The 18637-nt window shown below is 42.9% G+C and overlaps 1 protein-coding gene across 1 annotated transcript; it reads right to left on the bottom strand.

Annotated features, from left to right (window-relative positions):
• Positions 1-732: 732 nt before the first annotated feature.
• On the bottom strand, positions 733-18289 carry cnn3 (Calponin-3). The gene is given in 8 exon segments (NM_001139865.1): positions 733-2271; positions 2556-2702; positions 2979-3095; positions 5101-5238; positions 5379-5445; positions 5920-6041; positions 18062-18121; positions 18256-18289. Coding segments are annotated over 7 exon segments (1038 nt in total). The 5' UTR covers positions 18119-18121; positions 18256-18289; the 3' UTR covers positions 733-1881.
• Between the last annotated feature and the right edge of the window lie 348 nt (positions 18290-18637).

Below are 18637 nucleotides of genomic sequence, written 5' to 3'. Positions count from 1 at the left end.
TGCCAAGGTAACAGTTGTCCCTCTCCCATGTACTCTCCCTAATTGAGTCTTGTATTATGGAGGGTGAATTCCACAAGCATACAAAGAGGGGATTATTCCCCCTGGCCATAGACTCACTTAAGAGGTTGTTGACGGGAAGAGAGAAAAAGGGGGTAGAGGGGGAGGGAGAAAGTGAGGGAGAGAAAAATAAGGGGGTGGGTTGAGGTGAATAAAGAGAAGGGAGGAGAGAGAGAGAGAGAGAAAACTGGGGGCAGGGGGTTTGAGGTTGGATGTTTGACTGTGTGCCACAGTGCTGTTCTATGATGCCTGTTGGTTGCTAGGAAGTCTGTTCTGTTGCTCTCCGGTCAGTTGGAGTCCATGCCAGTCATTCTGCCACAGTGGCTTTTCACAACACACATAAGAGCACAGCCAGGAATTGTCTATTACACTAGTGGTTAAGTCACTGTCTGATGTCCCTGGGTTTAAGGTTGGCAATCTCAGATATACAAAATCATCTCCGAAGGTCAAGTCATTCTGACACTAGCCTGAGTCCCAAAAATCAGTTAGTATGGCATTGCCATCTCCTATGTCATTGTCCTGCCAAAACAGCACAAACAGATAAGGGACCCAGGCTAGTGTCAGTATGACTTGACCTTCGGAGATTATTAGTAATTATGAGGTAAGAGAACACCCAGCAGTGGGTTCTCGGTGGTCTCAGCTTAGATATAACTAGAGACATCCTGTATGGAAGACTTCATGAAACAAAGTTTATTGATACAGAATAACCAAAACAATAGCAGAAATGTCTATATTGGGACAAATGGCAATAAATACAACAGTGGATGGGGTCTACATACAGACGGGGGCATTATGGCACAAGGAATCAATGACATTTGAAGAACATTTAAAAATCCCTAAGAAGTTTGGTCATGTGACAGAAACTAACATTTGAGATGATCTTGTGAGAGAGTCTCAAGATAGGCAGCGAAACTACAAAAACATTGCAGTGCTTTCAAGTCAAACTGGGACATGACGGCCATAAGCATCTTAACTACAACCATCCATCTTTTTCTCCTGCCAACCTTCGCTAAAATATGATTGCTGTATATTCTGAATGGATAGAACATAAGTCTCTTACCAAAACTTGCCACAGAGCAGTAGACTTGTGGTTCAGATTTGAAGGAGGTGAAAGAGAACAGACGATATAGTATATTGAAAACAAAGAGGAAAGGAGGAAGCAGGTAAACATGATGTGTAGTGAATGCCAGTGATGGAATGTTTCTCACAGAACTCCCTAGTTGAGTTCCTGAACCGTGAGAACTACAAAACCCATAAAACATAGAAAGAAATTGCCACATTCTATACATTATTACGATTGGTCGGAAAATATTGACATTCTAACGAGTTTAAAAGGAATGCTAGATTGAAAAGCCAACATTTCCCTTTTTTGGGGGGGGGGGTTTAAAAAAACCTAGCAAGGATGGTAAAAGTCTTGCTCTGTTAACAAAATCGCTCCCTCACACTTACTTTACATTACATTACAGTGGCTTTATACCAGAGTAACACATATTTGCATCAGTTTAAACAACTTCATCATAAGTGGTACCACAAAAATTGTATCAAACTATATATAGGCCTACGGTTCTTATGATCCGTCAAGGTACTTGGACATGCAACTCCACTCCGGATTCCGGTAGAAGGCCACTATAAACGTTACATATCCCCAGACACACTGTTACACTTGGAACTACTGCTACACAGGGTGACATTTTGATTACGCAAAAAAGCAATGCAGTCGTCCAAACAAGCGCTACTTTTTTGCGATGCCAAAATGGGGCCCACAGAGGTGAAAATGACAGCCTATTACCCATATAGAGCAATTACACACAAGACACAGTCAGTCTAATAGTTGATGCCCTGGTCCTCGTCATAGTGCCCACTGTACTGCTGTTGGTACCCACCCCTGTACTCTTCCTCGTCGTCATGCTGATACTGGTACTCCACCTGGTAGTCGCTGTCACTAATCTCCGATCCATTGGTGCCTGTTCCCAGGCTCCCGTTGCCGTGGCTACCGGCGTGGTTGCCGAGGGTGACGGGCGAGGTGGGCTCTGTGGGGGAGGCGCAGTACTTGGGGTCGTAGATCTGCCTGCCCAGGCCGTAGCTGCTCATGCCCTTCTGGGACGCCACCTTGTTGGTGCCCATCTGCAGGGAGATGGTGGAGCTGTCTGCGGGCTGTCCCGCCGACTTCTGGTCGTAGATGTCGCGGCGGGTACCTGGGGCCGACATTCCAGCCTGGGGGAGAGGAGGTCAGGTTGGCGGTGGAGCGGTTGGTAGTATGTGTGTGTGTATGTGACCGACAGTGTGTGTGTGTGTGTGTGTGTGAGAGAAGGAGAAAGAAAAAGAGCGTGTGTGAGCGCGTACACCTGACCACAGTAACCTTTAGTTGGTAGAGGTCTCACCCTGTTACAAGATTACTGCTAATTGCTTCCAGGGATTACAGTGGCTAGGAATCCTTTGCAGCAGAAACCATTGAAGCATAAGAAACACAGCATACACATCAAAGACTACATTCTTACCTGGCTGGCGCCCTTGTTGGTTCCCATCTGCAGGCTGATGGTAGTCTGGTCGTAGGGCTTGTCTGTCTGTGACTTTGGGTCATATAAGTGTCTCCTGGTCCCATACGCTGTCATACCAGATTGGCTGGCACATTTATTTGTCCCCATCTACCCAGGACAGAAACACAAACAGCTTTTAGACAAGGCTCCATCCATAGGTCATAATGTCCTCTAATCAAATCTCTTCTATATCTGGCCATTTTTATTGACCACAAATTCATTTCCGAGTATGACTGGGATCCATTATTAGGATAAAAAAAAATTAAAAAGTGGAAAAATACAAACATCTCTACTGCTATAATATCATTATTTAGTGAAAAAACAGATGAGATCCATTTAAAGCATTATCTCTGTTGTCATTGCTATTGTGTGTGCACGACTCACCTGCAGTCCAATGACACATTGTCCAGCCTTCATTTTGTCCTCGTCGAAATGGCGCGTCCTCTTGTCTGCGAACTTCACACCGATGTCACAGTTGGAGTTTGAGCCTTTGGTTTTCGCCTGTTGCATGGTATGAGACAAAGGAACAAAAGTCAGTGTCGCTTTCAGTTTTACATGACCATGTTTCTACTCACTATTTCCAACTGTACTGTGAGCCTACATAGTGCTGCATGGGTATCTCAACCAAATAACATTATATGTCACATGCGCTGAATACAACAGGTGTAGACCTTACCATGAAATGCTTACTTACAAGCCCAACCAATTCGTAACCAACATATCGCCCTAACAGATCCACAGATAATGCAATCTCTATTGCACTCCACACTGCCCTTTCCCACCTGGACAAAAGGAACACCTATGTGAGAATGCTATTTATTGACTACAGCTCAGCGTTCAACACCATAGTGCCCTCAAAGCTCATCAATAAGCTAAGGACCCTGGGACTAAACATCTCCCTCTGATATGGATCCTGGACTTCCTGACGGGCTGCCCCCAGGTGGTAAGGGTAGGTAACAACACATCCGCCACACTGATCCTCAATACAGGGGCCCCTCAGGGGTGTGTGGTCAGTCCCCTCCTGTACTCCCTGTTCACTCATGACTGCACGGCCAGGCACGACTCCAACACCATCATTAAGTTTGCCGATGACACAACAGTGGTAGGCCTGATCACCGACAACGATGAGACAGCCTATAAGGAGGAGGTCAGAGACCTGGCCATGTGGTGCCAGGACAGACAACAACCTCTCCCTTAACGTGATCAAGACAAAGGAGATGATTGTGGACTACAGGAAAAAGAGGACCGAGCACACCCCCATTATCATCGACGTGGCTGCAGTGGAGCAGGTTGAGAGCTTCAAGTTCCTTGGTGTCCACATCACCAACAAACTCTCATGGTCCAAACATACCAAGACAGTCATGAAGAGGGCACATTCAAAACCTATTCCTCCTCAAGAGACTGAAAAGATTTGGCATGGGTCCTCAGATCCTCAAAAGGTTCTGCACGGCAAGCGGTACCGGAGCACCAAATCTAGGTCCAAGAGGCTTCTAAACAGCTTCTACCCCCAAGCCATAAGACTCCAGAACATCTAATCAAATGGCTTCCCAGACTATTTGCACCCCCCCCCCCCTTTTACACCGCTGCTACTCTCTGTTGTTATCATCCATGCATTGTCACTTTAATAACTCTACCTACATGTACATATTACCTCAACTAACCGGTGCCCCCACACATTGACTCTGTACCAGTACCCCGCCGGTGTATAGTCTCGTTATTGTTATTTTACTGCTGCACTTTAATACCTTGTTACCTTTATTTCTTATTCTTGCTCGTATTTTTTTTAAACTGCATTGTTGGTTAGGGGTTCGTAAGTAAGCATTTCACTAAGGTGAAATGCTTACACAATGTCCACAGCCTTTAAATGTTCTTCTATTTTTCTGTCTTATTGGATCATGTTGTCAGGCATGGTTTGTCTGACAGATGTTATTTCTATGTAAAATATTCTGTAACAAGTGTTGTTTTGTGCTCAATGGTGGATCTATTCATAATTAGTTAAGAGATCTCTTACCTGTTGTATTCGGCACGTGACTAATAATTATTATTATAATTTTTTTTTAAGTAAGAAAATATATGCAAAAAAAATGTAAAATAATAAAGTTAAAAAAGTAACACTAAATAAAAACAATGAGGCTACAGTATATACAAGGGGTACCGAGTCAATGTGCAGAGGTACAGGTTAGTCAAGCAATATGTACATGTAGGTCGGGGTAAAGTGACCTTGCATAGATAATAAACAGTGAGTAGCAGCAGCGTAAAAAAGGGGTCATGGCAAATAGTCCGGGTAGCCATTTGAGCATTTCAATAAAAAAATGTAAAAACCCTAGTGTTTGTCCGATCCAGAGTTTCAGCACCAATAAAAACAATGTTTTCCTCTTTTTCCGTCTCTTGATCAATCGTAATCCACTCCTATGACACACTCTTTCTGTGTGTTTGGTACTGGGTAATAACGACGTCAGGAACAACTCAGGCTTCTACACTCACCCCGGTCTAACTGAGAACCTACCATACCAGCCAGGGACAGCAGTGTGCTCTGGACCTGGGTCATGTTCCCATTCTCAAACAGGTCATTGGCTTCAAAGATGTCATTGGGACAAAGGCCAAACTTCAGAATGGCTCGGATGAAATTCCCCAGATTTTCCAGCTAGAATAGAACAAAGGAAAATCAGACTCCGGTTCATTCTAGTTATTTAGTCTCGTATAATTAAAAGCATATTTCTCTGACATACTGTAGCAGCTTTACATTATACATCAACATCTGAAATTGTATTTTGTCTCACGTACCTTGTGCCAGTTGAGTTTGGAGTGGTTGATTTTCTTAACAGAACCAGGCTGCAGTTTGTTAATCAGCCTGAAGCAGAAGAAAACAACTTGATATGACCATAAACAAAATTGTCAACTAGAGCAACGGAAAATAACAATACACAATTCCTGGTGGTAGTGAAAAGAATGATGGAGCGATTAAGACCACAGCTAATCCTCTTTAGGCCTTTTCAAAACCTGATCACTGTTATGGCAACAGTATAACATCCTGTATTAAGTCTACTTGAGTGATCATCTATCGAGGAACGTGACTAAGTATTCCCCTACATCCTCATAGCTGACTGAGCTAAAGACCGGTGAAGTCTAAATGGTTCAGTAACCTGAACAGGGAAAAACATCCTTCACATGTTGGGGGGGATAATACAAACGAAGACTACTGATTGGAAGAATGGTACCATATGCACAAATACCAATGTGTAAAATACCTAAAACGGCAGCATACAAACCCTGTTGGTGAGTGGGTAAATCTAAACACTTTTTTTTGTATAGACAGAAAACGTACTCGCAGAGGATGACTCCGTCCTTGAGGCCCTTCTGGAAGTTCTCTCCAATGGGCATGCCCGTCACCTCCTCGATCCAGAACCGAAGCTCCTCCTCCTTCTGCAGGTCGTACTTACCTGCGATCTGAGAAGACAAAATACTGTTCACTCCACCCACTCTTCATTCAACAGTTGTTCAAAATCAAACCCTGACCCCCTAGACACTTGTCGGGATCTGACTTGTTTAAATAGGTAGGCTATTAAACATCGATACCACTTAGCTTAGAAAAGGGCAAGGTTGAGCAATTACCATAAACATCCGATCCTGCAAGCAAACACAATCCTAACACTAACCAACCGAGCCACACACTTAAGGTATCTTGTAATGTGAAACAATTATAACCACAATGCAAGCCTAAACCCAGACTACTTCGCATCGCAAACTCAGTAACCTCTTTGTATATTTATGTATGTGTTGGCCACAAGGAGTGAGAGACAGAGGGAAAGTTATAATAGCCAGGCAGAGGCAGTTTGCTGTTATGAGATTCAAACCGTGTTTATGTTCAGTGCAATGCCGCGACAGATTGCTTAGTAAGCAGAGAGCAGCACGCCCACTCAATAGTTAGAACTCATGGTCATTGGGCCCAGCCGCTCCACTCCCTGGGAAAGATAGTCTGTTAAAGGGTAGGCTTGCACAATAATTCAGAGGGCTTTTAGCACAATCTACTGTAAATACAGAACATCTGAGGAAGCGATACACAATAAAACATTGAGAAAAATCTGGTATCCATTCACGTATTTCGTGAAGCCACTGGAGGTGGCACTTCCAGTCCTCACAGCAGAAGGCCAAAAAGCTTTTCAAGTGAAGCCGTCACACAATTGTCCTAAAAAAAGGTGGTGCCGCAAGGTCAGCTTTTCGGGAAAAACACTCTCTCCTCACCCACGTCTCGGCTGTGTGTTTTCCCGAGGCCCGCTGCTAGGAGAGGTAAGACACAGGAAATTACATGGATCGCTGCCCCGCGCCTGAACCCTGGCTTCAGGGGGATTGCTCCACAGGTCCCTAAGACCAGACTGACACTGTTTCTTTACCCAATAGCTTGATTGAAGGAGAGATAGAAGGGGAAGGAGAGAGACAAACAAAGAGACACACACACACACACACAGAAAGTGAAAATATCACAGCGACAACTTTATCTGGCGTAGCAGATGGAGAGATATTGCGGTCATTCATCTTAAATAGCTTTCATTGGCTGCTTGTTTGAAGCCCAGGGCTTCCAACTGTGATATACATTTCTTGCTGCTTTCGCTAATAACTCAGCAGAAAGCACTCAGGGGCTGCATGTACATGTATCAACCATCTCAGAGTTGAAGTGCTGATCTAGGATCAGGACCCCATGTATTCATTATTATCTAAAAGGCTAAACTGAACCTAGATCAGAACTCCTACTCTGAGACGTTTAATGCATATGGTCCCCCCTGGCCATAATATTATTCATCATGATCTAAATGACAAAACTGATCCTGGATCAGCACTCCTCCTTGGAGACGGCTCCAGGGCTAATTACATGACTAAGGGGAAACTACGTGACAGCATGGCCAAAACATTTTATTTATTTATCTCAGATTGTTCTGGCAATTCTCACATAAAAACTTCACTGGGAGGAAGGATGTTTAACATGCTTTATACATTTGTATCACAAACCATTTGAGGAAATCATGACGAAAGCGGCCATTTTAGGCCCTTTTAAACCTATACGACATGTGCACCTATAGTGTGCTCTTAAATATGAAGTACATCTATATTCTGAAATACAAAGTCTTCACATTTACATCTCAAAAAGTACCTTTTTGATTTTGCCATTTTGTTTGGAACAATATACTCTTCAAACATAACATTTCCAGAGTGGGCTCTCCGCTACTTCTGAAGAAATTATCAGTTTTATATACACTACCGTTCAAAAAGTTTGGGGTCACTTAGAAATGTTCTTGTTTTCCATGAAAACATACATGAACTGAGTTGCAAAATGAATAGGAAATATAGTCAAGACGTTGACAAGGTTATAAACTCTGCGTTTATTTTCAGCAAACTTAACATGTGTAAATATTTGTATGAACATAAGATTCAACAACTGAGAAATAAACTGAACAAGTTCCACAGACATGTGACTAACAGAAATTGAATAATGTGTCCCTGAACAAAGGGGGGGGGGGGGGCAAAATCAAAAGTAACAGTATCTGCAGTGCTTCTCCTCCTCATGTACTGCACCAGATTTGCCAGTTCTTTCTGTGAGACGTTACCCCACTCTTCCACCAAGGCACCTGCAAGTTCCCGGACATTTCTGGGGGGGAAATGGCCCTAGTCCTCACCCCCCGATCCAACAGGTCCTTGACGTGCCCAATAGGATTGAGATCTGGGCTCTTCGCAGGCCATGGCAGAACACTGACATTCTTGTCCTGCAGGAAATCACGCACAGAACGAGCAGTATGGCTGGCGGGATTGTCATGCTGGAGGGTCATGTCAGGATGAGCCTGCAGGAAGTGTGGAGGATGTCTTCCTTTAACACACAGCGTTGAGATTGCCTGCAATGACAACAAGCTCAGTCCGATGATGCTGTGACACACCGCCCCAGACCATGACAGCCCTCCACCTCCAAATCGATCCTGCTCCAGAGTAAAAACCTTGGTGTAATGCTCAATCGTTCGACGATAAACGCGAATCTGACAATCACCCCTGGTGAGACAAAACAGCGACTCGTCAGTGAAGAGCACTTTTTGCCAGTCCTGTCCAGCAACGGTGGGTTTGTGCCCATAGGCGACGTTGTTGCCGGTGATGTCTGGTGAGGACCTGCCTTACAAAAAGGCCTACATGCCCTCAGTCCAGCCTCCCTCAGCCTATTGTGGACAGTCTGAGCACTGATGGAGGGATAGTGCGTTCCTGGTGTAACTCGAGCAGTTCTTGTTGTCATCCTGTACCTGTCCCGCAGGTGTGATGTTCGGATGTACCGATCCTGTGCAGGTGTTGTTACATGTGGTCTGCCACTGCGAGGACAATCAGCTGTCCGTCCTGTCTCCTTGTAGCGCTGTCTTAGGCGTCTCACAGTACGGACATTGCAATTTATTGCCCTGGCCACATCTGCAGTCCTCATGCCTCCTTGCAGCATGCCTAAGGCATGTTCACGCAGATGAGCAGGGACCCTGGGCATCTTTCTTTTGGTGTTTCTCAGTCAGTTGAAAGGCCTCTTTAGTGTCCTAAGTGTTCATTGAACAAGCATGGGAAACAGTGTTTAAACCCTTTACAATGAAGATCATTGAAGTTATTTGGATTTTTCCAAATTATCTTTGAAAAAGACAGCATCCTGAAAAAGGGACGTTTCTTTTTTTGCTGAGTTTAAATAATGATTAATTGAAATAATTTGCTTTCGTTAAAGAATCCTCCATTTGCAGCAATTACAGCCTTGCAGACCTTTGGCATTCTAGTTGTCAATTTGTTGAGGTTATCTGAAGAGATTTCACCCCATGCTTCCTGAAGCACTTCCCACAAATTGGATTGGCTTGATAGGCACTTCTTACATACAATACGTTCAAGCTGCACCCACAACAGCTCAATAGGGTTGAGATCCGGTGACTATAAATGGAGTGGCCAGCACAGACAGAATACCAGCTGACTGCTTCTTCCCTAAATAGTTCTTGCATAGTTTGGAGCTGTGCTTTGGGTCATTGTCCTGTTGTAGGAGGAAATCGGCTCTAATTAAGCGCCGTCCACAGGGTATGGCATGACGTTGCAAAATGGAGTGATAGACTTCCTTCTTCAAGATCCCTTTTACCCTGTACAAATGTCCTTCTTTACCGCCACCAAAGCACCCCCAGACCATCATATTGCCTCCACCATGCTTGACAGATGACGTCAAGCACTCCTCCAGCATCTTTAATTTTTCTGCTTCTCAAGAATGTTCTTCTTTGTGATCCCAACACCCCAAACTTAAATTAGTCTGTCCATAACACTTTTTTTCCAATCTTCTTCTGTCCAGTGTCTGTTCTTTTGCCCATCTTAATATTTTCTTTTTATTGGCTTTTTCTTTGCAACTCTGCCTAGAAGGCCAGCATCCCGGGGTCACCTCTTCACTGTTGACGTGGAGACTGGTGTTTTGCGGGTACTATTTAATGAAGCTGCCAGTTGAGGACTTGTAAGACGTCTGTTTCTCAAACTAGACACTAATGTACTTGTCCTCTTGCTCAGTTGTGCACCAGGGCCTCCCACTCCTCTTTCTATTCTGGTTAGAGCCAGTTTGCGCTGTTCTGTGAAGGGAGTAGTACACAGCGTTGTACAAGATCTCCAGTTTCTTGGCAATTTCTCGCATGGAATAGCCTTCATTTCTCAGAACAAGAATAGACTGACGAGTTTCAGAAGAAAGGTATTTGTTTCTGGCCATTTTGAGCCTGTAATCGAACCCACAAAATGCTGATGCTCCAGATACTCAACTAGCCTAAAGATGGACCATTTTATTGCTATATATATTGACCTTAGTAGGGAATCAACTAAATGTATAGAAAATGTATTATATTTGCCCAAGTTTATCATAAGACATGAACAGAATGCATCAGTGATTTATATTTCCTGCAACTTTTGTGATGGTAATGAAAACTGGCTTCTGGTAGATGGAAAGGCTTGCCCAAAAACCATCTCAATTAAAATGTTAACTACAAAGTAGCCTACACTTACCTGGCAGAATGATATCATGATTATTTTCATCAAGTGGGTATTTGTTTCAAACTCCACCATCACGTGTGCTACAAAAACACCGCTAAACAGCCTCTTGCTAGGTGTGCAATTGAATTAAAGGGTAACTACACACAAACTTTTACATTTCTTAGATTTTCCCAGACCTCAAAAGTAGTCCACTGATGTGGTTTAAGCATTGTTGTGGACTTAGAAAAACAACACAATTGGATGTTCTATGAAAAACTAAGGGGGGGGGAAATGGGAAAAGTAATACATAATTTAAATAACAAACATCGCTGTGGCAATTCATATTTTGCAGTAAATAAGACTAATTTAAAGAGAAGACAGGTTAATGTTTAAAAAAAGGTATAATGTTATCTTACTTAGAAAACAGTCCTGATCATATATTATTTATTTATATATATTAACCTTTATTTAACTAGGAAAGCCAGTTAAGAACAAATTATTATTTACAATGACAACCAACACCGGCCAAACCCTAACCCGGATGACGCTGGGCCAATTGTGCGCTGCCCTATGGTACTCCCAATCACGGCCGGTTGTGAGACAGCCTGGAATCGAACCAGGGTCTGTAGTGACACCTGTAGCACTGAGATGCAGTGCCTGACACCGCTGCGCTGCACCTAGACAATATCCAAAACAACAATAAACTGAATTCATATTTTCTTAGTAATTAAAAATTGTAAAGTCATGCCTTTTTACACAAAACCACAACCATTTTTCCAATCTGTGAGGTAAACTCTAAAGTATTCAATCATTTCAGATGGAATCAAGGTATTAGGATGTACCAGAGGCCGCCAAAATAGAGCTCTTTCGGACAAAAATGTTGAACCCTGGGGGTGCCTGGCTGGCTACTTTTTCAATTTGGCTGGCTAGTCTATGTACTTGTGGAAAACACTGCTCTAAAAGATCAGTCTGGCAAGCAAGGACAGATCTGACTGCCTCATATGGGGAAACCAGAGTTTCAGACTGTACGGTATAGTCATTGTATCTGGATATCAAGGAGAAAATCTGACCCACAAGATTCTTATTCACTGAAGATTTCATAAACAGAGATTGTGAGCTATGGGCTATTGCTATGCAATATCTTCAACAGTGAAGAGGCGACTCTGGGATGCTGCCCTTCTAGGCAGATTCCAAAGAAAAAGCCATATCTCAGACTGGCCAATAAAAAGAAAAGTTTAAGATGGGCAAAAAAAACACAGACATTGGACAGAGGAACTCTGCCTAGGCCAGCATCCCGGAGTCGTCTCTTCACCGTTTACGCTGAGACTGGTGTTTTGCGGGTACTATTTAATGAAGCTGCCAGTTGAGGACTTGTGAGGCGTCTGTTTCTTAAACTAGACACTAATGTACTTGTCCTCTTGCTCAGTTGTGCACTGTGGCCTCCCACTCGTCTTTCTATTCTGGTTAGAGCCAGTTTGCGCTGTTCTGTGAAGGGAGTAGTACACAGCGTTCCAGATCTTCAGTTCCTTGGCAATTTCTCGCATGGAATAGCCTTCATTTCTCAGAACAAGAATAGACTGGCGAGTTTCAGAAGAAAGTTTTTTTTTTTTTTTTGCCTGAACCCACAAATGCTGATGCTCCAGATACTCAACTAGTCTAAAGAAGGCCAGTTTTATTGCTTCTTTAATTAGCACAACATTTTTCAGCTGTACTAACATAATTGCAAAAGGGCTTTCTAATGATAAATTAGCCTTTTAAAATGATAAACTTGGATGAGCTAACACAACGTGCCATTGGAACACAAAAGTGATGGTTGCTGATAATGGGCCTTGTGTACGCTGATGTGGATACTCCATAAAAAAAAAAAAAAAAGCTACAATAGTCATTTACAACATTAACAATGTCTACACTGTATTTCTGATCAATCCGATGTTATTTTAATGGACACTTTTTAGCTTTTCTTTCAAAAACAAGGACATTTCCAAGTGACCCCAAACTTTTGAACGGTAGTGTACATATTACCTCAATTACCTTGACTAACCCGTACCCCGGCACATTGACTCGATACCCTTGTATATAGCCTTGTTTTTTTTCTCCTTTCGTTTATTTGCACATTTTTCAGACAAAAAAATATATATTAAAAAAATATTTTAAAAAATAAAATAAAATAAAAATAAAAACTCTGCACTGTTGGTTAAGTAAGCATTTCACAGTAAGGTTTACACCGGTTGTATTCGGTGCCTGTGACAAATTAAATTTGATTTGAATCAGTCTGTTTTATTCTAGCACTGCTGCTTGTCAGACTGAAGATGCCACAATGTCAGAACAGAGCCTCTTCAAGTTTTGTCTGTCTGTGTTTATCAGGGAAGTGCAGAGGTAGAGATTCAAGAGAGATCCCACATCTGTAATTTATTAAACCCCCAGTCTGCGCTTGGGTTACACACCCACAAGGTTATCAATCCCCACACAATGCCTGCAGCTCTCTCTGCCTATGGTGAAAACAAGCAAACAAGAGGTTTTCCAAAGCTTCAGAGCCATCTGTGATAGGCCTAATCCTCCACACACAGACTAACCTCTGCTGAAAGCAGTCATCAGTAGTCCTCCCTCAGCAAGAGAGGACTCAAACCCCACCAACCTCTCCCTTCACACAAAACACCACTTTTATCGTGTCTAACAGTTCATCACCTGCCCACATGTCAAATGAGAAATCTGTCAAGATTAAAAAGAACAACTCTCATTATCGCTCAAAAGGCTCTGTGTAGGAAAGATGGCAGCCCTTCCTACAATGACCAGCAGTCTTCAAAAAGGGCAAAGAGTCTTTAATGGGATTAAATAGAGGGGGAAAGTTGATGTGATGTCCCAGAAATGCATTCATTTGACTCCTGTCCCACACTGGGAGGGTCAGAGGTCAATGTGAGAGGTAGATCATGGAAAAAAAGTTTGCTCGCAACCTTGTGTCACACCAAACAAGCTACATTAGGCTAGCCGTTGCCATGAGACCCAGAAGACACAAGTCCCACACAGCGAGTCCCTTTAAAAACGTCCCATGGAGAGCTGAGAGGGGAGCGTGAACAGTCCCCGTTCGAGTCTAGAAATCGCTCCTCATGGCCAAACAATAGCTTCAGTGTTCTTGATAGAGCAGAACTAGCTTGGCATTCATAGAAGAAAGAGGGGGAGAAACACAGGACTAGCCAAAAAGACCTTGATTCATCTTTCTCTTTCTTAGACATGCAGAGAAAGAAACCCCCTCTTCTTATACTACCACTGCTGCCCACGCAACTGGAAGTATTTTCTGATGAGTGTGGGGAATGGAGAGAACATCTGGACTGAAAAAAGAATGAGAGCGTTGTATTGTAAATGGGCCGCTCCTTCAGGATACGACATTACGGTGCTGCGAAAGTTAGCCTACGTTTGTGCGAAAATAACAGGCTTTACCCTCCAAAACCTTGAAATGTATGCTCCTACAAAACCCCAAACCTGTTTAAATATTGGTTATCCATTTATTGTAGAGGAAATGGCATTGAATAGAGCCTTGACAAGAGACAGCTGGTGGTATGTTAATAAATTATTAACCTTACGTGCCTCTGGGAAATGTTCAATGGAGTGGAATGATGCAGCGATTTTTTTCTGTGATGAGTGTGAGGTGAGGTAGAAACAATTACACCATCTGTTTATGGTGCCCTAGGCCCATTGTCATAGTGCTGTTTGCTGACATACATTAAGAACGTGTTAACAGAGACACAAGTAAAGCTGGAAGGCGGCCATTTTCCACATTGTGTGGACATTTTTCCCCATTTCCAATTCAAATCTGGCTCTATCCATCCTCACCTGTGAGCCATGACTCAAAATGTCACTGTTATCCTTAGGACACCTCCTCCTGACCTGATAATATAAAAATAACCAAAAAGGAAACCAAAAAGGAAACAACTCCCGATATGTCAAAAACAGAAAGTGCTGCTGCTCCATCCTGTGTTCTTCCTGGGTTTGAAGGGTAATTATAGTGAGTGTTTACTTAACAGCACTCAGGAAGACTCCTTCCTGTTCTCCTTGAGATGTCAGCGTGGGGTTTAAAAGGCCACTCTGGGACGTCCTCAACGGATGGAGGATGGCCAAGTTAGCACTTTAGAGGAGTGTCAACAAAATCATCACATTCCCTCCCAACAGCCATGTGTTGTGGTGGTAGAACTAATTCAATTACACACACATGCACACACTGGCCCCAGTTTGCTGAAATATATGAACATATTTTGCATTTACATTCTATTATGCAAAACAGAACAAGTGGTGAGTATTCCTGAGAGTTAAATGCAAATATTTCTGGACTGATACACTTGAGCGTAATCTATTCAGTCCTCTTTCAAACAACTAACTGCCAAGCCAACACCACAAACATGTCTTTGTTCTGTGTGGCTGGACATGGGTTAACCCTAAATAATGTAGTCAGGGGAGCTATTTTAAGTCCTATGGATGAGGTGCACATGATGTTCACCACAGCCTTATCTCTTGTGCACAGGAGCGAAAAGTAGCTGTGGACACGTAAGCTGCAGATACGATACAAGGGCGGTGTGTAAACGTTGTCTGATTACTGAAGAGGTCTGCCAGAGTCATGGGAAAAGTTATGGGAAAGGTGGCTTGAATTCATCCTTATTGCAAATGATGCAAGTGGTGTCCTCTTAGTGGGATTAACCAGTATGCGTTGAAAGTTGATGAGAAAGAATGTGCATGGTTTCACGTTGGGGTATTCATGACATGAACAAGTTTGTACTGGTATAGCCCACTTCTGTGTCTCCACTGTAGGGGTGAAGGTTACGAGGTATATGTAACATTAGATGAGTAGGTGTCATGTCCATGTCCCAACACTTTCAGCCTGGTTTTCATAGTTAAAAATGGGTATTTTCTCTTGCTAGCGCTTCCTAGCGGACAGGAGGTTTAAGTGTCCTGTCCTCGAGCCAGCACAGATGGTTAGACCATCACAGCACCACTTCATTAGTCCTTACTGTTAAGGGTTATGGCAAAAATAGGCAAGCCTTACAGCTGTCTTACAGATGTTACAGCTTACAAAGTCCTCCAAGTATCTGTACTACTAAAGAAAAAGCTATAACCACAACAGTTTCAGCCCTGTATCAGATTCATAACGTTTTGGACGGTATCAGATAACACAACGCAGGAAGCCAGAACTTGAGGTATGACTGAAGACCAGGGAGAGGGTATTTTACAAAGTAGGCCAATTCACTTTAATTACTTTTGCATTTACTGGACAAAGCAACTTCCTTTGCACTGTAGCACTCCATTGTACTCCCGAGTGCATTGTAAGTATTAATAAATAGCACATACAAGCATTTCCCCATCTCTGTAAGTAAAATAAACATAGGACGGGGTCAATACCATTTCAAGAAAGTCAATAATTACATTTCCTGAATCCACTGAGTTGAAAAGGAATCGGCCACAATCACCTAAGCCTGCTACACCAGCACAATGTCCTACAATGTTGCCGTCTGGCATACAGCCATACTTGTGAAGATGTTGCGTGGCGGTTTTTTAACAATCAAAGGCCGTGTAAGGTGATGTTGACAAACTGGTGACAGCCAGTTACACACACCAAAGCTCCCACTGTGGTCTTGACATGGTGGGAGCCTCCCATTGTGATCAGCTGTTTACTTCCTGGAACACATCTGGGTGCCAGCCTGCCAGGAGTTACCATAAGAACCATGACCAGGAACCCATGTGGAGGGCTCTACTACAGCTTTAACGCTACTATTACGGACAGCTTCCAGGACTCAGATGTAGCATATTCCAGGACTAAAAAGCACTTTCAATGGAGAATATCCATTGAGCATGCTTAAGTCCAGGAGTAAGCATAATCTGGGTCTGGGAAACTAGTCCAAAGAGGCCCAAAGGATTTGCCTAAAAGTGCCGTATGCAGATCTTCACTAGAAAGGAATATTAAAATGGTATAAGTTGGCTACGAGGTTTTTGTACTCCGCTTGACAGTTCAGAGACATTCATGGCACATCCTATGGAACACAATCTCGCTTTTCTTTTCCACAAGCCGTCGCAGCAGACCACTGAAGGGCTGGCATATCTCTGTCAGACTTCTAATAAAGCGTATCTTCTGGCAGACCACATGGAAAATGTCTCCGCTCACACTGGAAGGAGGCGGGGATCGGGATGGAACCATTGCTTCGCATGGATGGAATGACCCACTTTGGACTCCATTTAGAAAGGGAGTGAAAGGACAAAAACCCACTGGAGAGGAGCTGTGGATATCGGCATAAAAAGACTTGTAAATATGATGATAGCAGTTTTTTCAGACTATGTGGCTTGACCGGGAAAACTCTGGGCCCTAGATATACCGTAGCTATAACCAGGTCAAGTTAGGTGATCAGGAAAAACTCCTGGCCCTAGTGAAGGGGGGGGGATCCACCTCTTTAGTTATTGTGTGGGACATACTGTACGTGTGGATCATAGACCTCTGGGCCATCTGGGATTCTCCCCAGGAGCAATGTGCTCAATTGAGCAGAAGCCAACAAAAAAAAAAAACCCACAGAGGATTTGGCAAGGGGCCCAGCCCATCATTCATCTATTCAACAGCTAAAAAGATCCATATTTAATTTTCATGCAATATTGCTGAACGGTAGATAGAAAGACATATAGGGGACCCTTTAAAACATTAGTAGAAAATTGATTTCACATGAGTCTGACAATGAAGGCGACACTGCAGTTTTACACTGTGTATAAAATTCAATAAAACTACAGTGAGGTCAGACAAGGAGAAAGCATTGTTGAGGGGGATGTTGTCTAGTACTGCAGACTTCACTCAGCAGTATAGGGACCCTTACACAACCCATATAGGGCTCCACCCACTATGTTGGAGCAACAATGAGTTGTTAGCCTTGCCAATCATTCATGACGCTTTCATCCTTTCCTGTAGCAAAAAAGATCATAAGGGAATATTGTACACCATGTATAAAATGTTTTCATCCAGCATCACTGTGGCCCAAAAAAGTTGCACTTGTGAAAGGTCTGGGAAAAGTGGACCAAGAATGGCAATACTTGACATACAGCCTATTTTTTTTTCTTCTCCAACGCAGTGTTCTTGCTGAGAAAATTACATAAGTATGTTAAAGACATTAAATCACAGGCAATTCGCTTTTTATGTGTGGGGGTGGGGGAGTGTTCTGCACCCTGTAACCTGATAGACTATCCCTTTTGGGCCAAATTGGGCAACAAGACAAAGGGCACAATGATTAAGAAATTGAGCATAATTCATACTGAATAACGTGGCCATTTGCCAGCACACACTTTCCACAATTAGAACAAAAGTTTCGTATCGAGAGGAAATAAATGCACCGACTTGATGCGAAGCAATTTCACGGGGATCTATTTCATGTAAATAATATTTTTTTTCTCCCAAACACCTCTCATTTAATCACTTTGATAGGTAAAATGGTATAATCCTAATATTCACGCACGCTTACCTTGCTTCTCAATTCTGCAGTCAAACCGTACACTGGACCCTTGTTGAATTGAGTCATTTTCTTTGTTTTGCAAATGTAAAACAGTGTCAATGATTTGCACAAAAAAAGTTGCGCCTTCTTCCACGTTTCCTCTGTTACAAAGTAGCAAGTTCCGTATAAGAGTTACAACTATGAAAATAAATCCGTAAACCTACTTAATAGCCTGATTCATCCGCGAGCAGATGGAAAGTGAACGGATTTGACCTTGCACAGAAGGTTCTGGTTCGCAGTAGATAGCTTGTCTTTCGACCAAAAAAAAAGTGTGCAGTGCGAGAGACCTGCGGTAAGCCAATCAGAAGCCTTGATTTGCTCTGCACTCGCTCATGGATCGCAAGGAAGATTAAGAAATAAGGATGTTAAAACACACGTTATTCACAATAACAGATTCACAATTTGGGTTGTCAAGTATCCCCTGATTAGGCTATATGACATTCCTACCATTCGAACCTTTTTCCATAAAATATCAATAGAATATAAAGTGAATTACAAACAATACAAATAATTTATGAAGATATCTAATTGCATTATAGTAGGCTA

This window comes from Salmo salar, chromosome ssa14 (assembly GCF_905237065.1).
Source record: "Salmo salar chromosome ssa14, Ssal_v3.1, whole genome shotgun sequence".
NCBI lineage: Eukaryota > Metazoa > Chordata > Actinopteri > Salmoniformes > Salmonidae > Salmo > Salmo salar.
This window is presented reverse-complemented; position numbering and strand designations above follow the sequence as displayed.